At 46.5% G+C, this 22,798-nt stretch overlaps 1 protein-coding gene across 1 annotated transcript in view; it reads right to left on the reverse strand.

The window, feature by feature from the left end:
* Positions 1-22,798, reverse strand: part of vps28 (VPS28 subunit of ESCRT-I) — a 49,749-nt gene that overhangs the window by 10,221 nt on the left and 16,730 nt on the right. The window contains exons 3-7 of the mRNA XM_072254354.1: positions 18,686-18,714; positions 18,137-18,174; positions 17,128-17,217; positions 1,306-1,411; positions 771-872 (exon numbers count right to left, since the gene is read on the reverse strand). Of these exons, the coding sequence (XP_072110455.1) occupies positions 771-872; positions 1,306-1,411; positions 17,128-17,217; positions 18,137-18,174; positions 18,686-18,714 (365 nt within the window). The remainder of the gene's footprint in view (positions 1-770; positions 873-1,305; positions 1,412-17,127; positions 17,218-18,136; positions 18,175-18,685; positions 18,715-22,798) is intronic.

Consider the following 22,798-nt stretch of genomic DNA (forward strand, 5'->3'; position numbering starts at 1 on the left):
GTAGAAGAATGAGGGGAGATTTGATAGAGGTATATAAAATTATGATGGGTATAGATGGAGTGAATGCAAGCAGGCTTTTTCCACTGAGGCAAGGGGAGAAGAAAACCAGAGGACATGGGTTAAGGGTGAGGGGGGAAAGTTTAAAGGGAACATTAGGGGGGGGCTTCTTCACACAGAGAGTGGTGGGAGTATGGAATGAGCTGCCAGATGAGGTGGTAAATGCGGATTCTTTTTTAACATTTAAGAATAAATTGGACAGATACATGGATGGGAGGTGTATGGTGGGATATGGTCCGTGCGCAGGTCAGTGGGACTAGGCGGAAAATGGTTTGGCACAGCCAAGAAGGGCGAAAAGGCCTGTTTCTGTGCTGTAGTTTCTATGGTTAACCGGTCGTTGTAAATTGTCTCCTGATTCAGCTCAGATTAAATCAGGGGACTGCTGGGTGGCATGGCTTGAAGGGCCAGAAGAGCCTTTTCCACACCATCTCAATAAATTAATGAATAACTCGGGTCAAGTCACAGCAAAATCCTCATAAATTTTCTCTGTACTCTCAGTCTTATTTACATCTTTTCTGTTGGTAGGTAACATAAACTGCGCACAATATTCCAAATTAGGCTCACCAAGAAACACCTTATACAACTTCAGTATAACAACCCTGGAAACCACCGGGTGGAAGCGTTGTCCATGGGGGGTGGGGGAGGATACTGTCACTGAGACAATTTCGGTAATACTGGTTCAGACAGGATGGAGTGTGACCCTGGACACTCACCGAAACAATGTCAGCAATGCAGCGATTCAGGTTTCCTTTGTCATCCTTGATGGTAATGGGACGGTCTTCCTTAATCCTCTCCATGGCCAGCGGACAGTCCAGCTGAGGGATGAGACACCGTGAAATCAGCACAGTACTGCCCCAAAAAAACACACTGTACGTACCCTTCCCAGTTCACACCCCACCTTTCCACAAAATCTGCTCCCCTCCCCACAGGTCAACCTCTCCCCAAACCCTCCCTCTATCACTCTCACACCCTCTCCACCAGTCACCCTCACACCATCCCCGTAACCTCTTCCCAGCACCCTCACACCCTCCCACATCACGCTTCAGCCCCTCACCCATCACCCTTCTCCATCCCAAGCCTCGATGTATCCTGTAACGCCTGCAGAACTCGTCAATGGAGATGATGTCCACTCCCTCGTCTCCCTCCCCCAGCCCAAGGCCTTATGTACCCTGTAACGCTTGCAGAACTCATCGATGGAGATGATTTCCACTCCCTCATCACCCTTCCCTACCCTGAGGACTGACATACCCTGTAACGCCTGCAGAACTCATCGATGGAGGTGACGTCCGTTCCCTGCACCTGTCTGAACGCCGCTTTGTACTGAACCAGTAGGCGGGAGCAGGCAGCTGTGTATCTGGAACATCAACCCGTGTCAGTGAGAGAGCAACAGCCTGGGTCTGCGCAGTGAGAAGGGTTGCGGGTGAACATGACTGGCCTCCCTGCCTCACTCTGTATCCCCACGATTCCCCAACACCCTACATTGCCCCATCGGGAGTAGCTCCGGGGTTGAGGATGAATATTGCCAGCCACCCTCCCTGCCTCACTCTCTATCCCCAAGTGATTCCCCAACACCCTACGCTGCCCCATCAGGGGAGCCTCAGCCCATCTCACATCTCACGGCAGTCAAGGAAATGTAGCACTTAGCACAATGCTGTTACAGCTCGAGGCAATCCAGAGTTCAATCCCAGCATACTCTGTAAGCAAGTTTGTACATTCCTTCATTCCTGCCTGTGTGCACGTGCTCCAGTTTCCAACCACATTCCAAAGATGTATTAGATAGGTGAACTGGGTATTGTAAATTGTCTCGTGATTAGGTTTGGGTTAATTGGGTTTGTTGGCAGTTGCCGGGGTGGCATAGCTCGAAGGGATAGAAGGCGTACTCCATGCTGTATCCCAAAATAAATCCAATCTCGGGAACCTTCTCTGCATTGCCCCCCATATAAGCGGCTCTCCCTTCGGAAACCAGAATCCAGGTATTCCCCAACAACACTCAGACCTTTCACTCCATCAGCTATTACAAATTCTCCAGCCTCATGCCATCAGGACGCACAGAGGACATCATTTTAAGCTGAACAGAGTCCAGATCAAGGGTCTCGGCTCATGACATCAGCTCTTTATTGCTTTCCACAGATGCTGCTTAATCTGCTGAGTTCCTCCAGCATTTTGTGTGTGTGATGCTTTGGATTTCCAGAATCTCTTGTGCTTACAATATTCTAGGTGTGGTCTAACCAGAGTTTTATAGAGCTGCAACATTATTGCTCAACTCAAACTCAGTCACTGACTAATGAAACCCAATACACCATATCTCTTGTTAACCACATTATCAACTTGCGTGGCAACTTTGAGCAATCTATCAATTTGACTAGGAGCTCGATGAGACTTGGCACGTCAACAAAGACATTCACAAATTTCTACAGATGCTTTCTAACTGGTTTCATCACCGTCTGGTATGAAGTGGCCACCACACAGGATAGGAAAGTGCTGCATGAAGTTGTAAACTTTCATGTACACTTCCAGCTCCATCATGCACAACAGCCTCAAGGGCATCTTCAAAAGGCAATGCCTCAAAAAAGCAGCATCCACTATTAAGGACCCTCATCACCCAGAACATGCCCTCTTCTCGTTGTTTCGATCTAAGAGTGGGTACAGGAGTGTTATGACCAGAAGACATTGGAACAGAATTAGACCATCCAGCCCATCGGGTCTGCTCCACCATCTCATCATGGCTGATTCATCTCCCGCTCAAACCCACTCTCCTGCCTTCTCCCCATAATCTTTGACACCCTCCCCAATCAAGAACCTATCAACCTCCACTTTAAATATACTGAATGATTGGCATCCACAGCCATCCATGACAATCAATTTCAAATTCACTACCCTCTAGCTAAAGAAATTCCTCTAATCTCTGTTTTGAATGGACATTTCCATTTCTGAGGTTGTGCCCCCGGCTCTTGATTCTTCCACTAGAAACCAACCTCTCCACATCCACTCTATCTAGGCCTTTCAATATTCAATAGGTTTCAAAGAGATCTGCTTATTCTTCTCAACTCCAGTGAATGCAGGCCCACAAGTCTTCAAACGCCCCCCATACGTTAACCTTTTCATCCTGGAATCATTCTACCCTCCTAATAACCGGACCTGCCTCTCGGTTTCTTTGCACTACCTTACTTTCCCATTTTCTACTTATGATTTATAATTTAAATTTTTAATATTTACTATCGATTTGTACTCCAGGAGTGCGAAGCGCAGAATCAAGTATCACTGTGATGATTGTACATTCTAGTACCAATTGTTTGGCGACAATAAAGCCTTCCTTACCAACAACTGAACCTCCAAGCTAACCTTTAGGGAATCCTACATGAGGACTCTCAAGTCACTTGGCACCTCGGATTTTTAAATTTTCTCCCCGTTTACATCCTATCCCCTCTGCCTACTTGCCTGTCCTTTCGACACAATGTGTATCTTTGCACATTAAGCTTCCAGCTATAAGCTTCTTTCAGCTACGATTCTGTGATGCCCACAACATCATACATGCCCATCTGTAACTGTGCTACAAGTTCATCTACCATATTCTGTAAACGGCGAGCACTCAAATATAACACCTTCAGTCCTGTATTCACACTTTTGGATTTTGAGTGTCTTTTACGTTGCAACTCATCCTGCTGACTTCAATTTTGCCCTATCATCGGGCTCTCCTTGCTGGGAGTCTCAGCACACAATGCCCTTATTTGTAAACCAACTACCCCATCCTCAGCATTATCACTCTGGTTCCTATCCCCCTGCCAAATTAGTTTAAACCTCCCAAAGAGCTCCAGCAAACCTGCCTGCAAGGATATTGGTCCCCCTCAGTTTAAGGGGTTCAGCTGTACGACATGTACAAAACACTGCTCAGGTTTTGACAAGGGCAGGGCAGTACATGTGCTCAGCAAAGCTTTTGTCAAGTGACGTTGGTCCAGAACGTTTGGTGGGACTCAGGGTGAGCTGGACAAGTGAATAGAAAATGGCTTGGTGATATGGGTCAGAGGATGGTAGTGGAGGCCTGGAGGCCGATGTACAGTGCTGTGTCAGGGATTGGTGCTGGGTCCACTTTGTTCGTCATTTACATTTACCGCTTGTATAAGAATGTTGGTGATGTGGTAAGTCTGTGGATGGTGGTCGTAGTGGACATTGAAGAGCTTGTCCAGAGTTTCAACAGGGTCTCAATCACCTGGGGAAGTGGGCAAAGGGATGGCTAATGGAATTTAACTGAGGAACACGCCCTTCAGCTCACAATGCCTATGCTGAACACAATGCAAGTTAGAGTCAATCTCTTCTGCCTGTATGTCATCCATATCTCTCCATTCCCTCAACACTCAGGGTTTCCACCAGCACCTGTACCCTCTGTGTGAAAAACACCTGTCCCTGCTACAATAAACACAGGAGAGTTACACACACACACACAAAATGCTGGAGAAACTCAGCAGGTCAGGCAGCATCCATGGAAAAGAATAAACAGTCGATGTTTCATACTGAGACCCTTCATCAGGACTGGAAAGGATGGGAGAAGAAGCCAAAATGATAAGGTGGCGGGAGGGAAGAAGGACAAGCTAGCAGGTGGAAGGTGAGGCCAGATGAGGGGGAAGGTGGATGGGTGGGGGAAGGGAGGATAAAGTGAGAAGCTGGGAGGTAACAGGTGCAAGAGGTGATAAAAAATCATTTGATTCTACCATGTTCCTGGAGGAGTGCAACATTGCAAATGTCACTCCACTCAAAAAAGGGAGGAAAACAAAAGAAAGGAAATTATAGGGCAGTTATCCTAACCTCAATGGTTGGGAAAGTATTGGGGTCCATTATAAAAGAGAAATTTCGGGGTACTTGGAGACTAATGATAAAACAAGTCACAGTCAGCATGGTTTCATGTAAAAGGAAATCTTGCCTGACAGATCTGTTAGAATTATTCGAGGAAGTAACAAGCAGCATGGACAAAGGAGAAGCAGTGGATGTCATTTACTTGGATTTTCAGAAGGCATTCGATAAGTTGCCTCACAAGGCTGCTTAACATGATAAAATCCTATGGTGTTACAAGAAATAAGCTGGCATGGATAGAGGAATGGCTGACAGGCAGGAGGCAGTGACTGGGAATAAAGGGGGCTTTTTCTGGTTGGCTGCCAGTGTTCCTCAGGAGTCAGTTTTGAGACCGCTACTTTTTACATTGTTTGTCAATGATTAGATAATGGAACTGATGGCTTTGTAGCCAAGTTTGCGGATGATACGGTTAGGTGGAGGGGTAGCTAGTGCTGAGAAAGCAATGCATTTGCAGCAGGTTTTAGACAACTGGAAGAATGGGCAGAAAAGTGGCAGACAGAATAGTGTTCAGAAATGTACGATGATGTGTTGTGGCAAGAGGAACAAAAGTGCAAATTATTATCTAAATGGGGAGAAAGTCCAAACATCAGAGGTGCAGAGGGACTTTGGAGTCCTCACACAAGACTCCCAGAAGGTTAATTCAGTTTGAGTGTGTGGTATAGTAAGGAAATGCAATGTTAGCATTTATTTTAAGGGGAATAGAATATAGATATTCTATTGGACATAAACATTGGAAAGGGTACAGAAGGAGATTTACCAGGATGCTGCCTGGTTTAGAGAGTATGCATTATGATCAGAGATTAAGGGAGCTAGGGCTTTACTCTTTGGAGAGGAGGAGGATGAGAGGAGACATGATAGAGACGTACAAGATAATAAGAGGAATAGATAGAGTGGATAGCCAGCGCCTCTTCCCCAGGACACCACTGCTCAATACAAGAGGACATGGCTTTAAGGTAAGGGGTGGGAAGTTCAAGGGGGATATTAGAGGAAGGTTTTTTACTCAGAAAGTGGTTCGTAAGTGGAATGCGCTGCCTGAGTCAGTGGTGGAGGTAGATACACTAGTGAAGTTTAAGAGACTACTAGACAGGTATATGGAGGAATTTAAGGTGGGGGCTTATATGGGAGGCAGGGTTTGAGGGTCGGCACAACATTGTGGGCCCGGGGGCCTGTATTGTGCTGTACTATTCTATGTTCTATTAAATATGAGGAGATAATGCTGAGCACTATATAAGTCAAATAAGGCACTATTTAAGTCGCACTTGGATTATTGTCAAGTTTTGGGCCCTTTATCTCAGAAAGGATGTATTGTCATTAGAGGGTCCAGAGGAGGTTCACGAAGATTATTCCGGGAATGGAGGGATTAACATATGAGGAACATTTGGAGGCTTTGGGCCTGTACTCGCTGGAATTTACAAGAATGTGTGGGAATTTCATTGAAACCTACTGACTATTGAAAGGTGGATATGAAGAGGATGTTTCCTCTAGTGGACGAGAGGACTAGAGGACAACCTCAAAATTGAGGGATGAACGATTAGAACAGAAGTAAAGATGAATTTTTTTTTTTTTGCCAGGGTGGTGAATCTGTGGAATACTCTGCCATAGACTGCAGTGGAGGCCAAAACCATGGGTGTATTCAAAGCAGAAGTTGATAGGTTCCTGATTAGTCGGGGCATCAAGGGATATGGTGGGAATACAGGTGTACGGATTGAATGGGATCCAGGATCAGCCATGATGGAATGGCAGAGCAGACTTGATGGGCTGAGTGGCCAAATTCCACTATCATGTCTTGTCGTCTACCTCCGGATCATTCGGGAGGCTGAGGGGGTGATAGATACGACAATTAGAGAGGTAGTTACATCCAAGGTGCAGGACACAGAAAACTGGGTGACAGTCAGGAAGGGGAAAGGGGTTAAGGAGCCACTGCAGAGTACCCCTGTGTCCGTCCCCCTAAACAACAGGTATAACACTTTAGATGCTGTCGGGGTGGATAACCTAACAGGGAAGAGTCACAGTGATCAGGACTCTAGCACTGAGTCTGCCTCTGTGACTCAGAAGGGAAGTGGCAAGAAGAGTCATGCTGTGGTGACAGGGAATTCATTAGTTAGGAGAACAGACAGGAGATTCTGTGGGCAACAACGAGATTCCTGGATGGTGTGTCACCTCCCGGGTGCCAAGGTCTGGGATATCTCAAACCAAGTCCTCAGCATTCTTAAGTGGGAGGGTGTAGGTACCAATGACATGGCTAGGACCAGTGACAAGGTTCTTCAAGGTGAATTCAGGGAGTTAGGTGCTAAGTTAAAGGACAGGACCTCCAGCTTTGGGATCTTGGGATTGCTACTCGTGCCACATATTAGTGAGGCCAGGACTAGGAAGATTATACAATTTAATACTTGGCTAAGGATTTAGTGAAGGAGGGAAGGCACAAGGTTTTTTTGGATCATCGGGCCTTCTTCCAGGGAAGGTGGGACAGTTTGCACTGTCCTAGCAGGAAGGTTTGTTAATGTTGCATGGTGGGATTTAAACTAGTGTTGCAGAGGGATGGGAACCAGAATGCCGAACAGAGGTTGTGGAGTCAGATATTGATAAGACCCAAAACGTTGAGCACGGTGCGACTAGTGTCCTGACTTGCGTATATTTCAATGCAAGAAATATTGTAGGAAAGGCAGATAATAGTGCTGAAGATTAGGTAGCTGGTTTATAAATAGAGGCAATGTGTAGAGACAGTTGATACGGCAAAATTGCCGTCAACAGGATGAGTTGCAATGTAAAAGGTACACAGAATCCAAAAGGGTGAATACAGGACTGAAGGTGTTATATTTGAATGTGCACAGTATACGGTATAAGGTAGATGAACCTGTAGCACAGTTACAGATTGGCATGATATTGTAGGCATCACTGAATCACGGCTGAAAGAAGATGATAGCTGTGAACTTAAAGTAAAAGTAAAGTAAAGGCATCCGTTAGTCTTGCGAGACCATGGATCTGCGCTTGGAAAGTCTTCACTCTCCAGGGCGCAAGCCTGGGCAAGGTTGTATGGAAGACCAGCAGTTGCCCATGCTGCAAGTCTCCCCTCTCCACGACACCAATGTTGTCCAAGAGAAGGGCATTAGGACCCATACAGCTTGGCACCAGTGTCGTCGCAGAGCAATGTGTGATTAAGTGCCTTGCTCAAGGACACAACATGTTCCCTCAGCTGGGGCTCAAACTCACGACCTTCAGATCGCTAGTCCAATGCCTTAACTACTTGGCCACGTGCCCACACAGCTGGGAACTTAATGTCCAAGGATACACACTGTATCGAAAGGACAGACAGGAAGGCAGAGGGGGCAACATTGCTCTGTTGGTAAAAATTTAAATCAAATCATTAGAACGAGATGACATAGGGTTGAAAGATGTTGAATCGTTTTGGGCAGAGCTAAGGAAATATAAGGGTAAAAAGACCCTGATGGGAATTGTATACAAACCTCCAAACGGTAGTAAGGATGTGGCCTACAAATTACAAAGGGAGATGGAAAATGCATGCTAAAAGGGCAATGTTACAATCATCATGGGACATGCAGGTAGATTGGGAACCCAGGACATCTTCAGGGAGCAGTGACTCAGAAAGGCAGCATCCATTATTAAGGATCCCCAGCACCCAGGGCATGCCCTTTTCTCATTGTTACCATCAGGTAGGAGGTACAGAAGGCTGAAGGCACACACTCAGCAATTCAGGAACAGCTTCATCCCCTCTGCCATCCGATTCCTAAATGGAAATTGAACCCTTGGACACTACCTCACTTTTAAAAAAATATATAGTATTTCTGTACTTTGCACAAATTTTAATCTATTCAATATACGTATACTGTAATTGACCTTTATTTATTAATTTTTTTCTTCTATATTATGTATTGCATTGAACTGTTGCTGCTAAGTTAAAAAATTTCACGCCACATGCCGGTGATAATAAACCTGATTCTGAAAATGAGATTGGTGCTGGGAATTTCACAAGTGCCTACAAGATGGCTTTTTAGACCAGACAGTTGAGTTCACTGCAAGATCAGCTATTCTAGATTGGGGCAACATACATAAAAGTTGCTGGTGAACGCAGCAGGCCAGGCAGCATCTCTCGGAAGAGGTGCAGTCGACGTTTCAGGCCGAGACCCTTCATCAGGACTCATTCTAGATTGGGTGTTCTGTAATGAACCAGAATTGGTTAGAGAGCTTAAGGTAAAAGAACCCTAAGGGGAGAGTGATTGAATTCACGCTGAAATTTGAGAAGGAAAACACTGGCAGGGTTGACAGCAAAGCAGCAATGGCTGGAATTTCTGGAAGCAATTCGGAAGGCAAAGAGCAAATACATCCCAAAGAGGACAAGGTACTCTAAAGGAAAAATGAGACAACAAGGCTAACAAGGGAAAAATGGCTAACAGGGGAAGTCAAAGCCAACATAAAAGCCAAAGAGAGGGCATATAATAGAGCAAAAATTAGTGGGAAGTTAGACAAATGGGGAACTTTTAAAAACCAACAGATGGCAACTAAAAAAGTAATTAAGGTAAAGATGGAATACAAAAGTACGCAAGCCAATAATATTAAAGATACCAAAAGTTGCTCAGTGTAAAAGACGTGAGAGCAGATTTTGGACCACTGGAAAACAATGCTGGATTGGTAGCAATAGGGGATAACAAAATGGCAGACAAACTGAATAAGTACTTTGCATCAGTCTTCATGGTAGAATTTCCAGGTGTCAGGGGTCATGAGGTGTGTGGTTACCATAACTAGAGAGATGGCTCTTGAGAAACTAAAAGGACTGAAGGTAGATAAGTCACCTGGACCAGATGGTGTAAACCCCAGAGTTCTGAAAGAGGCAGCTGAAGAGATCGTGGAGGCATTAAAAATTATCTTTCAAGTATCAATAGATTCTGGAATGGTTCCGGAAGACTGGAAAAGTGCCAATGTCACTCCACTCTCCAATAAGGGAGAGAGGCAGAAGAAAGGAAACTATAGGCCAGTTAGTCCGACGTGTGGTTGAAAAGAGTTGATTATTAAGGATGAGGTCTCAGGGTACTGAGAGGCACATGATAAAATAGGGCGCGGTCAGCATGGTTTCCTCAGGGAAAATTCAAACCTGTTGAAATTCTTTAAAGAAATAACAAGCAGGATAGACAAAGGAGAACTGGCTGATATTGTATACTTGGATTTTCAGAAGGCCTTTGACAAGGTGCCACACGAGGCTGCTTAACGAGCTGCGAGACCATGGTATTACAGGAAGGATCCTCTCAAGGATACATCAGTGGCTAATTGGTAAGAGGTGAAGATTGGGAATAAAGGGACTCTATTCCGGCTGGCTGCAGGTGACTACTGGTGTTCCCCGGGGCGTGTGTTGGGACCAATTCTTTTTATGTTTGTCAATGATTTGGATGATAGAATTGATGACTTTGTTGCAAAGTTTGCAGACAAGAAGGTAAGTGCAAGGGCATGTAGTTTTAAGGAAGTAGAGAGGCTACAGAAGGACTTAGATTAGGAGAATGGGCAAAAAATGGCAGATGGGACACAGTGTATGGTCATGCACTTCAGAAGAAATGAAAGGGTTGACTATTTTCTAAATAGAATGAAAATACAAAAATCTGAGGTGCAAACAGACTTGGTGGTCCTTGTGCAGGATTTCATTTGCAGGTTGAGTTTGTGGTGAGGAAGGCAAATGTGATGTTAACATTCATTTCAAGAGGACTAGAATATAAAAGCGAGGATGTAATGTTGAGACTTCATAAAGCACCGGTGAGACCTCACTTGGAGTATTGCGAGCAGGTTTGAGCCCCTTATCTTAGGAAGAATGTGCTGAAACTGGAGAGGGTTCAAAGGAGGTTCATGAAAAGGGTTCCAGGATTGAATAGCCTATCATATCAAAAGCATTTGATGGCTCTGAGCCTGTATTCACTGAAATTCAGAAGAATCAGGGGTGACCTCATTGAAAACAATCAAACGGTGAACGGCCTTGATAAAGTGGATGTGGAAGGGATGTTTCCGATGGTGGGAGAGTCTAAGCCCAGAGGATACAGCCTCAGAATAAAAGTGTGTCCTTTTCGAACGGAGATGAGGAGGGATTTCTTCAGCCAGAGAGTGGTGAATATGCGGTATGCTTTGCCACAGGCTGCTGAGTGGCCTTATCTTTATGTATTCTTAAGGCAGCAGTTGATAGACTCTTGATCAGTCAGGGTATGAAGGGATACATAGAAACATACAGAAACATAGAAAATAGGTGCAGGAGTAGGCCATTCGGCCCTTCGAGCCTGCACCACCATTCAGTATGATCATGGCTGATCATCCAATGCAGAACCCTGTACCTGCCTTCTCTCCATACCCCCTCATCCCTTTAGCCACAAGGACCATATCTAACTTGCTCTTAAATATAGCCAATGAACTGGCCTCAACTGTTTCCTGTGGCAGAGAATTCCACAGATTCACCACTCCCTGTATGAAGAAGTTTTTCCTCATCTCGGTCCTAAAAGGCTTTCCCTTTATCCTCAAACTGTGACCCCCCGTTCTGGACTTCCTCAACATCGGGAACAATCTTCCTGCATCTAGCCTGTCCAATCCCTTTAGGATTTTATACATTTCAATAAGATCCCCCCTCAATCTTCTAAATTCCAATGAGTATAAGCCTAGTCAATCCAGTCTTTCATCATATGAAAGTCCTGCCATCCCAGGAATCAATCTGGTGAATCCTCTTTGTACTCCCTCTATGGCAAGAATGTCTTTCCTCAGATTAGGGGACCAAAACTTCACACAATACTCCAGGTGTGGTCTCACCAAGGCCTTGTACAACTGCAGTAGTACCTCCCTGCTCCTGTACTCGAATCCTCTTGCTATGAATGCCAGCATACCATTTGCCTTTTTCACCGCCTGCTGTACCTGCATGCTCACTTTCAATGACTGGTGTATAATGACACCCAGGTCTCGTTGCACCTTCCCTTTTCCAAATCGGCCACCATTCAGATAATAATCTGTTTTCCTGTTTTTGCCACCAAAGTGGCTAACCTCACATTTATCCACATTACATTGCATCTGCCATGAACTTGCCTACTCACCTAACCTATCCAAGTCACCCTGCATCCTCTTAGCATCCTCCTCACAGCTAACACTGCCGCCCAGCTTCGTGTCATCCGCAAACTTGGAGATGCTGCATTTAATTCCCTCATCTAAGTCATTAATAAATATTGTAAACAACTGGGGTCCCAACACTGAGCCTTGCGGTACCCCACTAGTCACTGCCTGCCATTCTGAAAAGGTCCCGTTTATTCCCACTCTTTGCTTCCTGTCTGCCAACCAATTCTCTATCCACATCAATACCATACCCCCAATACCGTGTGCTTTAAGTTTGCACACTAATCTCCTGTGTGGGACCTTGTCAAAAGCCTTTTGAAAATCCAAATATACCATATCCACTGGTTCTCCCCTATCCACTCTACTAGTTACATCCTCAAAAAATTCTATGAAATTCGTCAGACATGATTTTCCTTTCACAAGTCCATGCTGACTTTGTCCGGTGATTTCACCACTTTCCAAATGTGCTGTTATCACATCTTTGATAACTGACTCTAGCATTTTCCCCACCACCGATGTCCAGCTAACCGGTCTATAATTTCCCGGTTTCTCTCTCCCTCCTTTTTTAACAAGCGGGGTTACATTAGCCACCCTCCAATCCTCAAGAACTAATCCACAATCGAAAGAGTTTTGAAAAATTATCACTAATGCATCCACCATTTCTTGGGCTACTTCCTTAAGCACTCTGGGATGCAGACCATCCGGCCCTGGGGATTTATCTGCCTTTAATCCCTTCAATTTACCTAACACCACTTCCCTACTAACATGTATTTCACTCAGTTCCTCCATCTCACTGGACCCTCTGTCCCCTACTATTTCCGGAAGATTATTTATGTCCTCCTTAGTGAAGACAGAACCAAAGTAGTTATTCAATTGGTCTGCCATGTCCTTGTTCCCCATAATCAATTCACCTGTTTCTGTCTGTAAGGGACCTACATTTGTCTTAATCAATCTTTTTCTTTTCACATATCTATAAAAGCTTTTACAGTCCGTTTTTATGTTCCCTGCCAGTTTTCTCTCATAATCTTTTTTCCCTTTCTTAATTAAGCCCTTTGTCCTCCTCTGCTGAACTCTGAATTTCTCCCAGTCCTCAGGTGAGCCGTTTTTTTCTGGCTAATTTGTATGTTTCTTCTTTGGAATTGATACTATCCCTAATTTCCCTTGTCAGTCACGGGTGCACTACCTTCCTTGATTTATTCTTTTGCCAAACTGGGATGAACAATTGTTGTAGTTCATCCATGCGATCTTTAAATGCTTGCCATTGCATATCCACCGTCAACCCTTAAAGTATCATTTGCCAGTCTATCTTAGCTAATTCACGTCTCATACCTTCAAAGTTACCCTTCTTTAAGTTCAGAACCTTTGTTTCTGAATTAACTATGTCACTCTCCATCTTAATGAAGAGTTCCATCATATTATGGTCACTCTTACCCAAGGGGCCTCTCACGACAAGATTGCTAATTAACCCTTCCTCATTGCTCAATACCCAGTCTAGAATGGCCTGCTCTCTAGTTGGTTCCTCGACATGTTGGTTCAAAAAACCATCCCGCATACATTCCAAGAAATCCTCTTCCTCAGCACCCTTACCAATTTGGTTCACCCAATCTATATGTAGATCGAAGTCACCCATTATAACTGCTGTTCCTTTATTGCACGCATTTCTAATTTCCTGTTTAATGCCATCCCCAACCTCACTACTACTGTTAGGTGGCCTGTACACAACTCCCACAAGCGTTTTCTGCCCCTTTAGTGTTATGCAGCTCTACGCATATCGATTCCACATCCTCCTGGCTAATGTCCTTCCTTTCTATTGTGTTAATCTCCTCTCTAACCAGCAATGCTACCCCACCTCTTTTTCTTTCATGTCTATCCCTCCTGAATATTGAATATCCCTGAATGTTGAGCTCCTATCTTTGGTCACCCTGGAGCCATGTCTCTGTGATACAGGGACAAGGCCGGAGATTGAGACTGAGAGGAAAATTTAATCAGGCGTGATGAAATGGTGGTGAAGACTCTATGGGCAAAGTGGCCTAATTTTGCTCCTATAACTGATGGTCTTATGATATGAGAGGAGAATGGGCCATAGGAGGAAGGGAAAGAGGAGGGGCACCAGAGGGAGAGCAGAAAGGGGTAAAAGTGGAGACAGAACAGGAAACAGAAAAGAGACAACAGGTAATGGGGACAAATTACCGGAAGAAGGGAAATTTGATGTTGATGCTGTCAGTTAGGAAGCTGCCCAGACAAAATATGAGCTGTTGCTTCTCTAACCAGAGAGTGGCCTCATCATGGCAGCAGAGGAGTTCTTGGACCAGCAATTAAGAATGGGAATGGGAAGTCAAAGTCAAATGTTTGGCCACTGGGAAATCCTCTCTATTGTGGACAAGTGAAAGTATTCTACAAAGCAGACCCCAATCTATGTCAGGTCTCACTGCTGCAGAGGAGGCCGCATCGTAAATACCAGATATTGCAGATGGCGCAGATAGACTGACAGGTGAATTGTTACTCACCTGGAAGGAGTGCTTGGGGCCCTAAACAGTACAAGATTGACCCACAATCTCCTCTAAACTTTGCCTCTCTCATCTTAAATCTACATCGTGTAGTACTTGACATATCTACCCTGGCTAAAACTTTCTCACCATCTACCCTATTAATGTCATCATTTTAAAAAACACCATTTAGTGATTTGATTTCTACTTCTTCATATTTTAACTCTTCAAATTAAGTGGTGGGATGTCAAACCAGGAGAGGACTGACACATATAGGGCCCTGCAAAGTGGTGACGTACAGAAACCTCAGGGTACAGGGACACAGGGACACACAGTGGTGAAGAACAGAAACCTCAGGGTATAGGGACACAGTTCTGAGAGTGGTGACGTACAGATATCTCCGGGCACAGGGACACAGTTCCAAGAGTGATGACACAGGGTGGTGAAGAACAGAAACCTCAGGGTACAGGGATACAGTTCTGAGAGCGATGACACAGGGTGGTGACGTATAGAAACCTCAGGGAACAGGGACACAGTTCTGAGAGTGGTGACACAGGGTGGTGACGTATAGAAACCTCAGGGTACAGGGACACAGTTCTGAGAGTGATGACACAGGGTGGTGACGTATAGAAACCTCAGGGAACAGGGACACAGTTCTGAGAGTGATGACACAGGGTGGTGAAGAACAGAAACCTCGGGGTTCAGGGACACAGTTCTGAGAGTGGTGACACAGGGTGGTGACGTATAGAAACCTCAGGGTACAGGGACACAGTTCTGAGAGTGATGACACAGGGTGGTGAAGAACAGAAACCTCAGGGTACAGGGACACAGTTCCGAGAGTGATGACACAGGGTGGTGAAGAACAGAAACCTCAGGGTACAGGGACACAGTTCTGAGAGTGGTGACACAGGGTGGTGAAGAACAGAAACCTCAGGGTACAGGGACACAGTTCTGAGAGTGGTGACACAGGGTGGTGAAGAACAGAAACCTCAGGGAACAGGGACACAGTTCTGAGAGTGATGACACAGGGTGGAGAAGAACAGAAACCTCAGGGTACAGGGACACAGTTCCGAGAGTGGTGACACAGGGTGGTGAAGAACAGAAACCTCAGGGTACAGGGACACAGTTCTGAGAGTGATGACACAGGGTGGTGAAGAACAGAAACCTCGGGGTTCAGGGACACAGTTCTGAGAGTGATGACACAGGGTGGTGACGTATAGAAACCTCAGGGAACAGGGACACAGTTCTGAGAGTGGTGACACAGGGTGGTGAAGAACAGAAACCTCAGGTTACAGGGACACAGTTCTGAGAGTGATGACACAGGGTGGTGAAGAACAGAAACCTCAGGGTTCAGGGGCACAGTTCTGAGAGTGATGACACAGGGTGGTGACGTACAGAAACCTCAGGGTACAGGGACACTGTTCTGAGAGTGGTGACACGGTGGTGAAGAACAGAAACTTCAGGGAACAGGGACACAGTTCTGAGAGTGATGACACAGGGTGGTGAAGAACAGAAACCTCGGGGTACAGGGACACAGTTCTGAGAGTGATGACACAGGGTGGTGACGTATAGAAACCTCAGGGTACAGGGACACAGTTCTGAGAGTGATGACACAGGGTGGTGAAGAACAGAAACCTCAGGGTACAGGGACACAGTTCTGAGAGTGGTGACACAGGGTGGTGAAGAACAGAAACCTCGGGGTACAGGGACACAGTTCTGAGAGTGATGACACACAGTGGTGAAGAACAGAAACCTCGGGGTTCAGGGACACAGTTCCGAGAGTGGTGACACAGTGAGAAAGGGTGGAGAAGGCAGCATTTTACAAAAGTCCCATCATTGATCAGGTCACCAACCAATCAGACCGCGTGACCCTACAGAAGGCAACAGAAACTGCCAAGAAGATCAGCAGGGTCTTCTTCCTCACTACTATGATACTTACCAGGAGCATCGCAAAACATTGTTGAGGATCCCTAACGCCTATCCCACAATCGTTTTGACCCACTGTCAGGAAGGAGGTACAGGAGTATCTCGACTAGGACTGCCGGACTGGATAACAGCTCCTTCCCTCAGACTTTGAGACAAATGAATACCCTGCCAGCACTGAGACCTCATCACCAAGATAGCGAGCTGTTAACTGTACTGTTTACCTGTGCTGTGCATTAAATCCACTTGGAACTCTACTTTGTTAATTTATTTATGGTAATATTTTGTTATATGTGCTGTGGAGGCTCCATGGTCTGGAGGAACGTTGGTTCATTTGAGTGTATATCTGTACAGTCAGGTGATAAACTTGACCTTAAGTGTCACCGTAGGAATGTCACGTGACACAGTAATTGCATGAGATGTTGGTGAGGCCACACTTGCAGATGTGTGTTCAGTTCTGCTTATCCAGATGTCAGGAGGCTATAGAGGGAGCAGAAATGATCACCATGATTTTACTGGGTTTGGGAGGCCTGATTGCAAAGAAGATAGATCTCAGGCTCAGGCCGAGGGGGACCTGATTCAGGGACAGAAAACCATGATAGATAAATGGTACAGTTACTTTCCCAGCAACTGGGAGTCCAAACATGACAAGATAGATAAATGAACTGTTCCAAATCTGTGACGGACCCTTGCCCACCCACTCCATCACCTGTCCACAGAATGAGACACTCACTCAGTTGGAGTGACACAGTCCTTGATGTAGGTTTTCTCCAAAGCCTGAAGAGTCTTTACAACAGCAAACAGTTCCGCCATGTTGTCATATCTGGGGTTCGAGAACAGCATCAGGTAGGGTTCCATTACATCCTGCCCCCACCCCCAACACCCAGCCCTCCATTCCCCTGGAGCACTCACCCCTCCCTACACATCCCCCACTGCCCAACCCCTCCGCCTCCGATCACCCTCACCCCCACCAGACCATTCACCCATCCCTACACATCCTCCACCACCCAACCCTCCTCCATTGACCACCCCCTCACCCAGGAACCAACCTTCCCCCACCACCCATCCCCCCCCAGACCACTCACCCATCCCTACACATCCCCCACAGCCCACCCCCTCCCCCACCGACCAACCGTCCCACTCCCCCTCATCCCCTCCCCCAGACCACTCACCCCTCCCTACACATCCCCCACTGCCCACCCCCTCCCCCCAGACCACTCACCCCTCCCTACACATCCCCCACCCCCTCATCCCCTCCCCCCAGACCACTCACCCCTCTCTACACATTCCCCACCACCCATCCCCTTCCCCACCAACTGTCCCACTCCCCCTCATCCCCTCCCCCACCAACTGAGCCCTCCTTACTCATCCCCCACCATCCAACCCTACCTCACAGAGCACCTTCCCTCACTGACCAATCCTCCTCCATGATCACTCAGCCCTTCCTACTCTTCTCCCACCACCTACCAGCCACCCCTACCCCCTCCCTATCCATTCACCAACCACCCGCCCCCTGGCCCTACCCCGCACCCTGATTCTCTGAGATTTCTCCCACACCAGCCCTTCCTCGGTCCTTCATCACAGCCCTCCACATCCATTCCTCGCTACAGCACCATTCGTCACTTATACCCCCATCCCTCCCTCTGTCTTCCCCCACCTTCCTATACCCAAACTCCCTCCTCACTGAAGACCCTTGACCTCCCTCCATCCATCCCTGTAGGAAGCCACACATCCTCACTCACTTCTCTCGCTCCCGGGCATTTTTGTACAGCTTCACCTCCTGAAACACAAGCAGCCATCAGTCAGTGCAGAGCCAGACTCCATGCAAAGAAACTCCTGCCCTTGCCTCCGCCACCCTCCCCAAAACCCTACCTTCCATATTCCCCTCACCTCGTTCCTTCCCTCAGCACCACCTCCCTCCCCTCAGCCCCTCCTCCAGCTTCCCTGCTCCTCCTCCTTTGGAAAAACCCCTCCCTTCCTCATTCCTCTCACCTTGCTCCTTCTCTAAGCACCACCTTCCTACCCTCAGTCCCTCCTCCAGCTCCCTCACCACTCCCTTCTGCCTCTCATCCAGCTACCCCTGCCCTTCCCCTAGGTCCCTCCTCCAGCTCCAACAGCATCTCCCCCTGCCCCTCCCTCCTGCCTCTCGTCCAGCTACCCCTGCCCTTCCCCTAGGTCCCTCCTCCAGCTCCAACAGCATCTCCCCTCGGCCCCTAACTCCAGCTCCCCCACCCCTCCCTCCAGCTCCCTCAGCCCCTCCTCCAGTTCCCCCTGCCCCATTCATTTCTCACCTCATAAAGTTCCGGCTTGTTGCCTTGTGCTGTAATATCCAAAAGGAATAGTTAGCACCGATTCACTGCTGGCAATGACGTGAGGGACAGGGCCTCTCATTCACTCACACATTTCCCAGCTGCTCAAATGGCAAGCCCACCACCCGCAATTCCCTTTGCCACCACAGCCACCTATACCTGACCCCAGTGGCCTTGGGTCAAACAAGGAGCTGAGCTCTATAACGGAGAAATTGCATTTGACAGCAAAGTGGCATTCACCCGTACATTTGAAACAAGACCATCACATTTGTCTCCAGCACTTGCCCTGGCAGCACACTCAGGCACCCACAGTCTCTGTGTAAAGAAAACAACTACATATTTTACATTCCTACCCTGGGAAAAAGTCTGTCTACCCTGTTTGTGGCTCTCATAATTTTATAAACCTCCATCAGACCTCCCCATCTCTGCTGCTCCAGAGAAAACAACCCAAGTTTGCCCACCCTCTCTAGCACATGCTCTCTAATTCAGGCAGCATCCTGCTGAAGCTCTTCTGCACCCTCTCCAAAGCTTTCACCAGGAGGTTATTGTTGCAACCGTGTTAATTCATTACAAGACCATCAGTCATTGGAGCAGAATTAGGCCATTCAGCCCATTGGGTTTGCTCCGCCATTCCATCATGGCTGATTCATTATCCTTCTCAACCCTATTCTGTTGCTTTCTCCCCATAACCTTTGATGCCCTGACAAATCAACTTAGCAATTTATTCCTATATCAATTTATTTTTATGTAAATAATTAGGATGTGAATGTACAAGGCCTGATCAGTAATTGCCAATGGCACGAAATTAGATGTTGATAACGAAGAAGATTACAAGGGAATCTTGATCAGTTATGAAGTGGGCTGGGGTGTGTTAAATGGATTTCAATAGAGATAAGTGTGAGGCAAACCAGCATATGACTTGCACTGAATAATGTAGGGCATGAGGCAATGTAGGGCAACAGTAGACCTAGGAGCACAAATGTATTGTCTGTTGAAAGCAGTATCATAAGTACACAGGGTGGTGGAAGAAGTGTTTAACACCGACCTTCATCAGCAATTCACCCAATGTGCTGGAGGAGCTCAACAGGGAAGGCAGCATCTATGGATGGGAATAAGCAGTTGATGTTTCAGGTTGAAACTTTTCATCAATACAGGAGTTGGGACATTCTGTTAGTCTGGTACAGTTGTCCAAGTCATTGGTGAGGACACACTTGGAGTATTGTGTACAATTTGGGTAGTCTTATGAGCAGCAGCAAAACAGGGATCAGAAACCTGAGAAGACGTACTTCACTCAACTTTGTCAACTAAGCAGAAAAGGCAATGACTCACGGCAGTTAGAAGCTTTGAGCAGCAGCCAGTCAACATTCTGGATTGATTGGCAAGAACAAATTAAAGTAAGGCAGGGGCAAGCAAGGTGGCCATTGTCGTAGCGGTCATCGTTGGAGTGACCATAAGACATTGGAGCAGAATTAGGCCATTCAGCCCATCAAATCTGCTCCACCATTTCATCATGGCTGATCCCCAATCCCACTCAACACCGTACACCTGCCTTCTCACCATATCCTTTGAAGTCCTGACCGATCAGAAAACTATCAATTTCCATTTAAAATATACAGTGGAATGCAAATGTTTGGGCACCCCGGTCAAAATTTCTGTTACTGTGAATAGCTAAGCAAGTAAAAGATACCCTGATTTCCAAAAGGCATAAAGTTAAAGATGGACACATTTCTTTAATATCTTAAGCAAGATTACTTGTTTTATTTTCATCTTTTACAGTTTCAAAATAACAAAAAAGGAAAAGGGCCTGAAGCAAAGGTTTGGGCACCCTGCATGGTCAGTACTTAGTAACACCCCCTTTGGCAAGTATCACAGCTTGTAAACGCTTTCTGTAGCCTGCTAAGAGTCTTTCAATTCTTGTTCGGGGGATTTTCACCCATTCTTCCTTGCAAAAGGCTTCTAGTTCTGTGAGATTCTTGGGCCGTCTTGCATGCGCTGCTCTTTTGAGGTCTATCCACAGATTTTCGATGATGTTTAGGTCAGGGGACTGTGAGGGCCATGGCAAAACCTTCAGCTTGAGCCTCTTGAGGTAGTCCATTGTGGATTTTGAGGGGCGTTTAGGATCATTATCCTGTTGTAGAAGCCATCCTCTTTTCATCATCAGCTCTTTTACAGACGGTGTGATGTTTGCTTCCAGAATTTGCTGGTATTTATTTGAATTCATTCTTCCCTCTACCAGTGAAATGTTCCCCATGCCACTGGCTGCAACACAAGCCCAAAGCATGATCGATCCACCCCCGTGCTTAACATTTGGAGAGGGGTTCTTTTCATGAAATTCTGCAACCTTTTTTCTCCAAACATACCTTTTACTCATTGCGGCCAAAAAGTCCTATTTTAACTTCATCGGTCCATAGGACTTGTTGCCAAAATGCATCAAGCTTGTTTAGATGTTCCTTTGCAAACTTCTGACACTGAATTTTGTGGTGGTGACGCAGGAAAGGTTTTCTTCTGATGACTCTTCCATCAAGGTCATATTTGTGCAGGTGCCGCTGCACAGTAGAACAATGCACCACCACTCCAGAGTCTGCTAAATCTTCCTGAAGGTCTTTTGCTGTCAAATAGGGGTTTTGATTTGCCTTTCTAGCAATCCTACGAGCAGTTCTCTCAGAAGGTTTTCTTGGTCTTCTAGACCTCCACTTGACCTCCACCGTTCCTGTTTACTGCCATTTCTTAATTACATTACGAACTGAGGAAATGGCTACCTGAGAACGCTTTGCTATCTTCTCCTTCTCCTGCTTTGTGGGCATCATTTATTTTAATTTTCAGAGTGCTAGGCAGCTGCTTAGAGGAACCCATAGCTGCTGATTGTTGGGACAAGGTTTAAGGAGTCAGGGTATTTATAAAGCTTTAAAATTTGCATCACCTGGCTTTTCCTAACAATGACTGTGAACAAGCCATAGCCCTAACATACTAATTAAGGTCTAAGACCTTGGTAAAAGTTATCTGAGAGCTCAAATAAGAAGATTATACAGTTTAATACACAGCAAAGGAATTGGTGTAGGAGGAAGGGCATAAGATTTTTGGATCATTGGACTCTCTTCCAGGGAAGGTGGGACCTGTACAGAAGAGACGGCTTGCACCTGAATTGGAAGGGGACAAATATCCTAGTGGAAAAGTTTGCTCATGCTGCACGATGGGGTTTAAACTAGAATTGGAGGGAGGATAGGAACCAGAGTGCCAGAACAGTCCGTGGAGAGTTTTCTTTCTTTATTTATTGAAATACCGTGGGGAGTAGGCACTGTGGGAAGAAGCCAGAGCACCCGAAGGAAATCCTTGCAGTCATAGGGAGAATGTGCAAACTCCCTACAGCCAGTGACCAGAATTGCTCAGCTCAGTCGCTGGTATCATAAAAGAATGTACAAACCACTCATTATTATCATCATCATGGTTTGGCTTCGCGAACGAAGATTTAGGAAGGGGGCTGACCACGTCTGCTGCAGTCTCGCTGGTGGCTGACAAGGCCAATACAGGACAGGCAGGCCTGGCCGCAGCAACTGCAAGGGAAAATCTGTTCTGGGTTTGGTGCTGCTGTGTCACGGTTCTTCCTCCTTCTCCTTTTGTCCTTAATGCCAGCCCTGCGTGCGTCCTCGAAGGAGGAGACGGACTGGTGAATGGTGTGTCACCAGGCCTCGCGATCGGAGGCTGGATTAGACCACTGGTGATGGTCAGTGTGACAGGCACCAAGGGATTTCTTCAGAGAGTCCTTGCACCTCTTCTTCGGTGCCCCTCTGTCACGGTGGCCAGTGGGGAGTTCGCCATACAGCACAACCTTGGGCAGGCGATGATCCTCCATCCTGGAGACGTGCCCTGCCCAGTGCAGCTGCGTCTTCAACAGCGTGACCTTGATGCTGGTGACCTCCACCTGTTGGAGAACTTCGATGCTGGTGACGAAGTCACCAGTGGATGTTGAGGATGGCAGCGCTGATGGAAACACTCAAGGAGTCGTAGGTGGTGACGGTAGGTGACCCATGACTCGGAGCCGTACAGGAGGGTGGTCAGTACAACGGCTCTGTACACACTGATCTTTGTGCCTTTCTT

Source organism: Mobula birostris, chromosome 3, assembly GCF_030028105.1.
Source record: "Mobula birostris isolate sMobBir1 chromosome 3, sMobBir1.hap1, whole genome shotgun sequence".
Lineage (NCBI taxonomy): Eukaryota > Metazoa > Chordata > Chondrichthyes > Myliobatiformes > Myliobatidae > Mobula > Mobula birostris.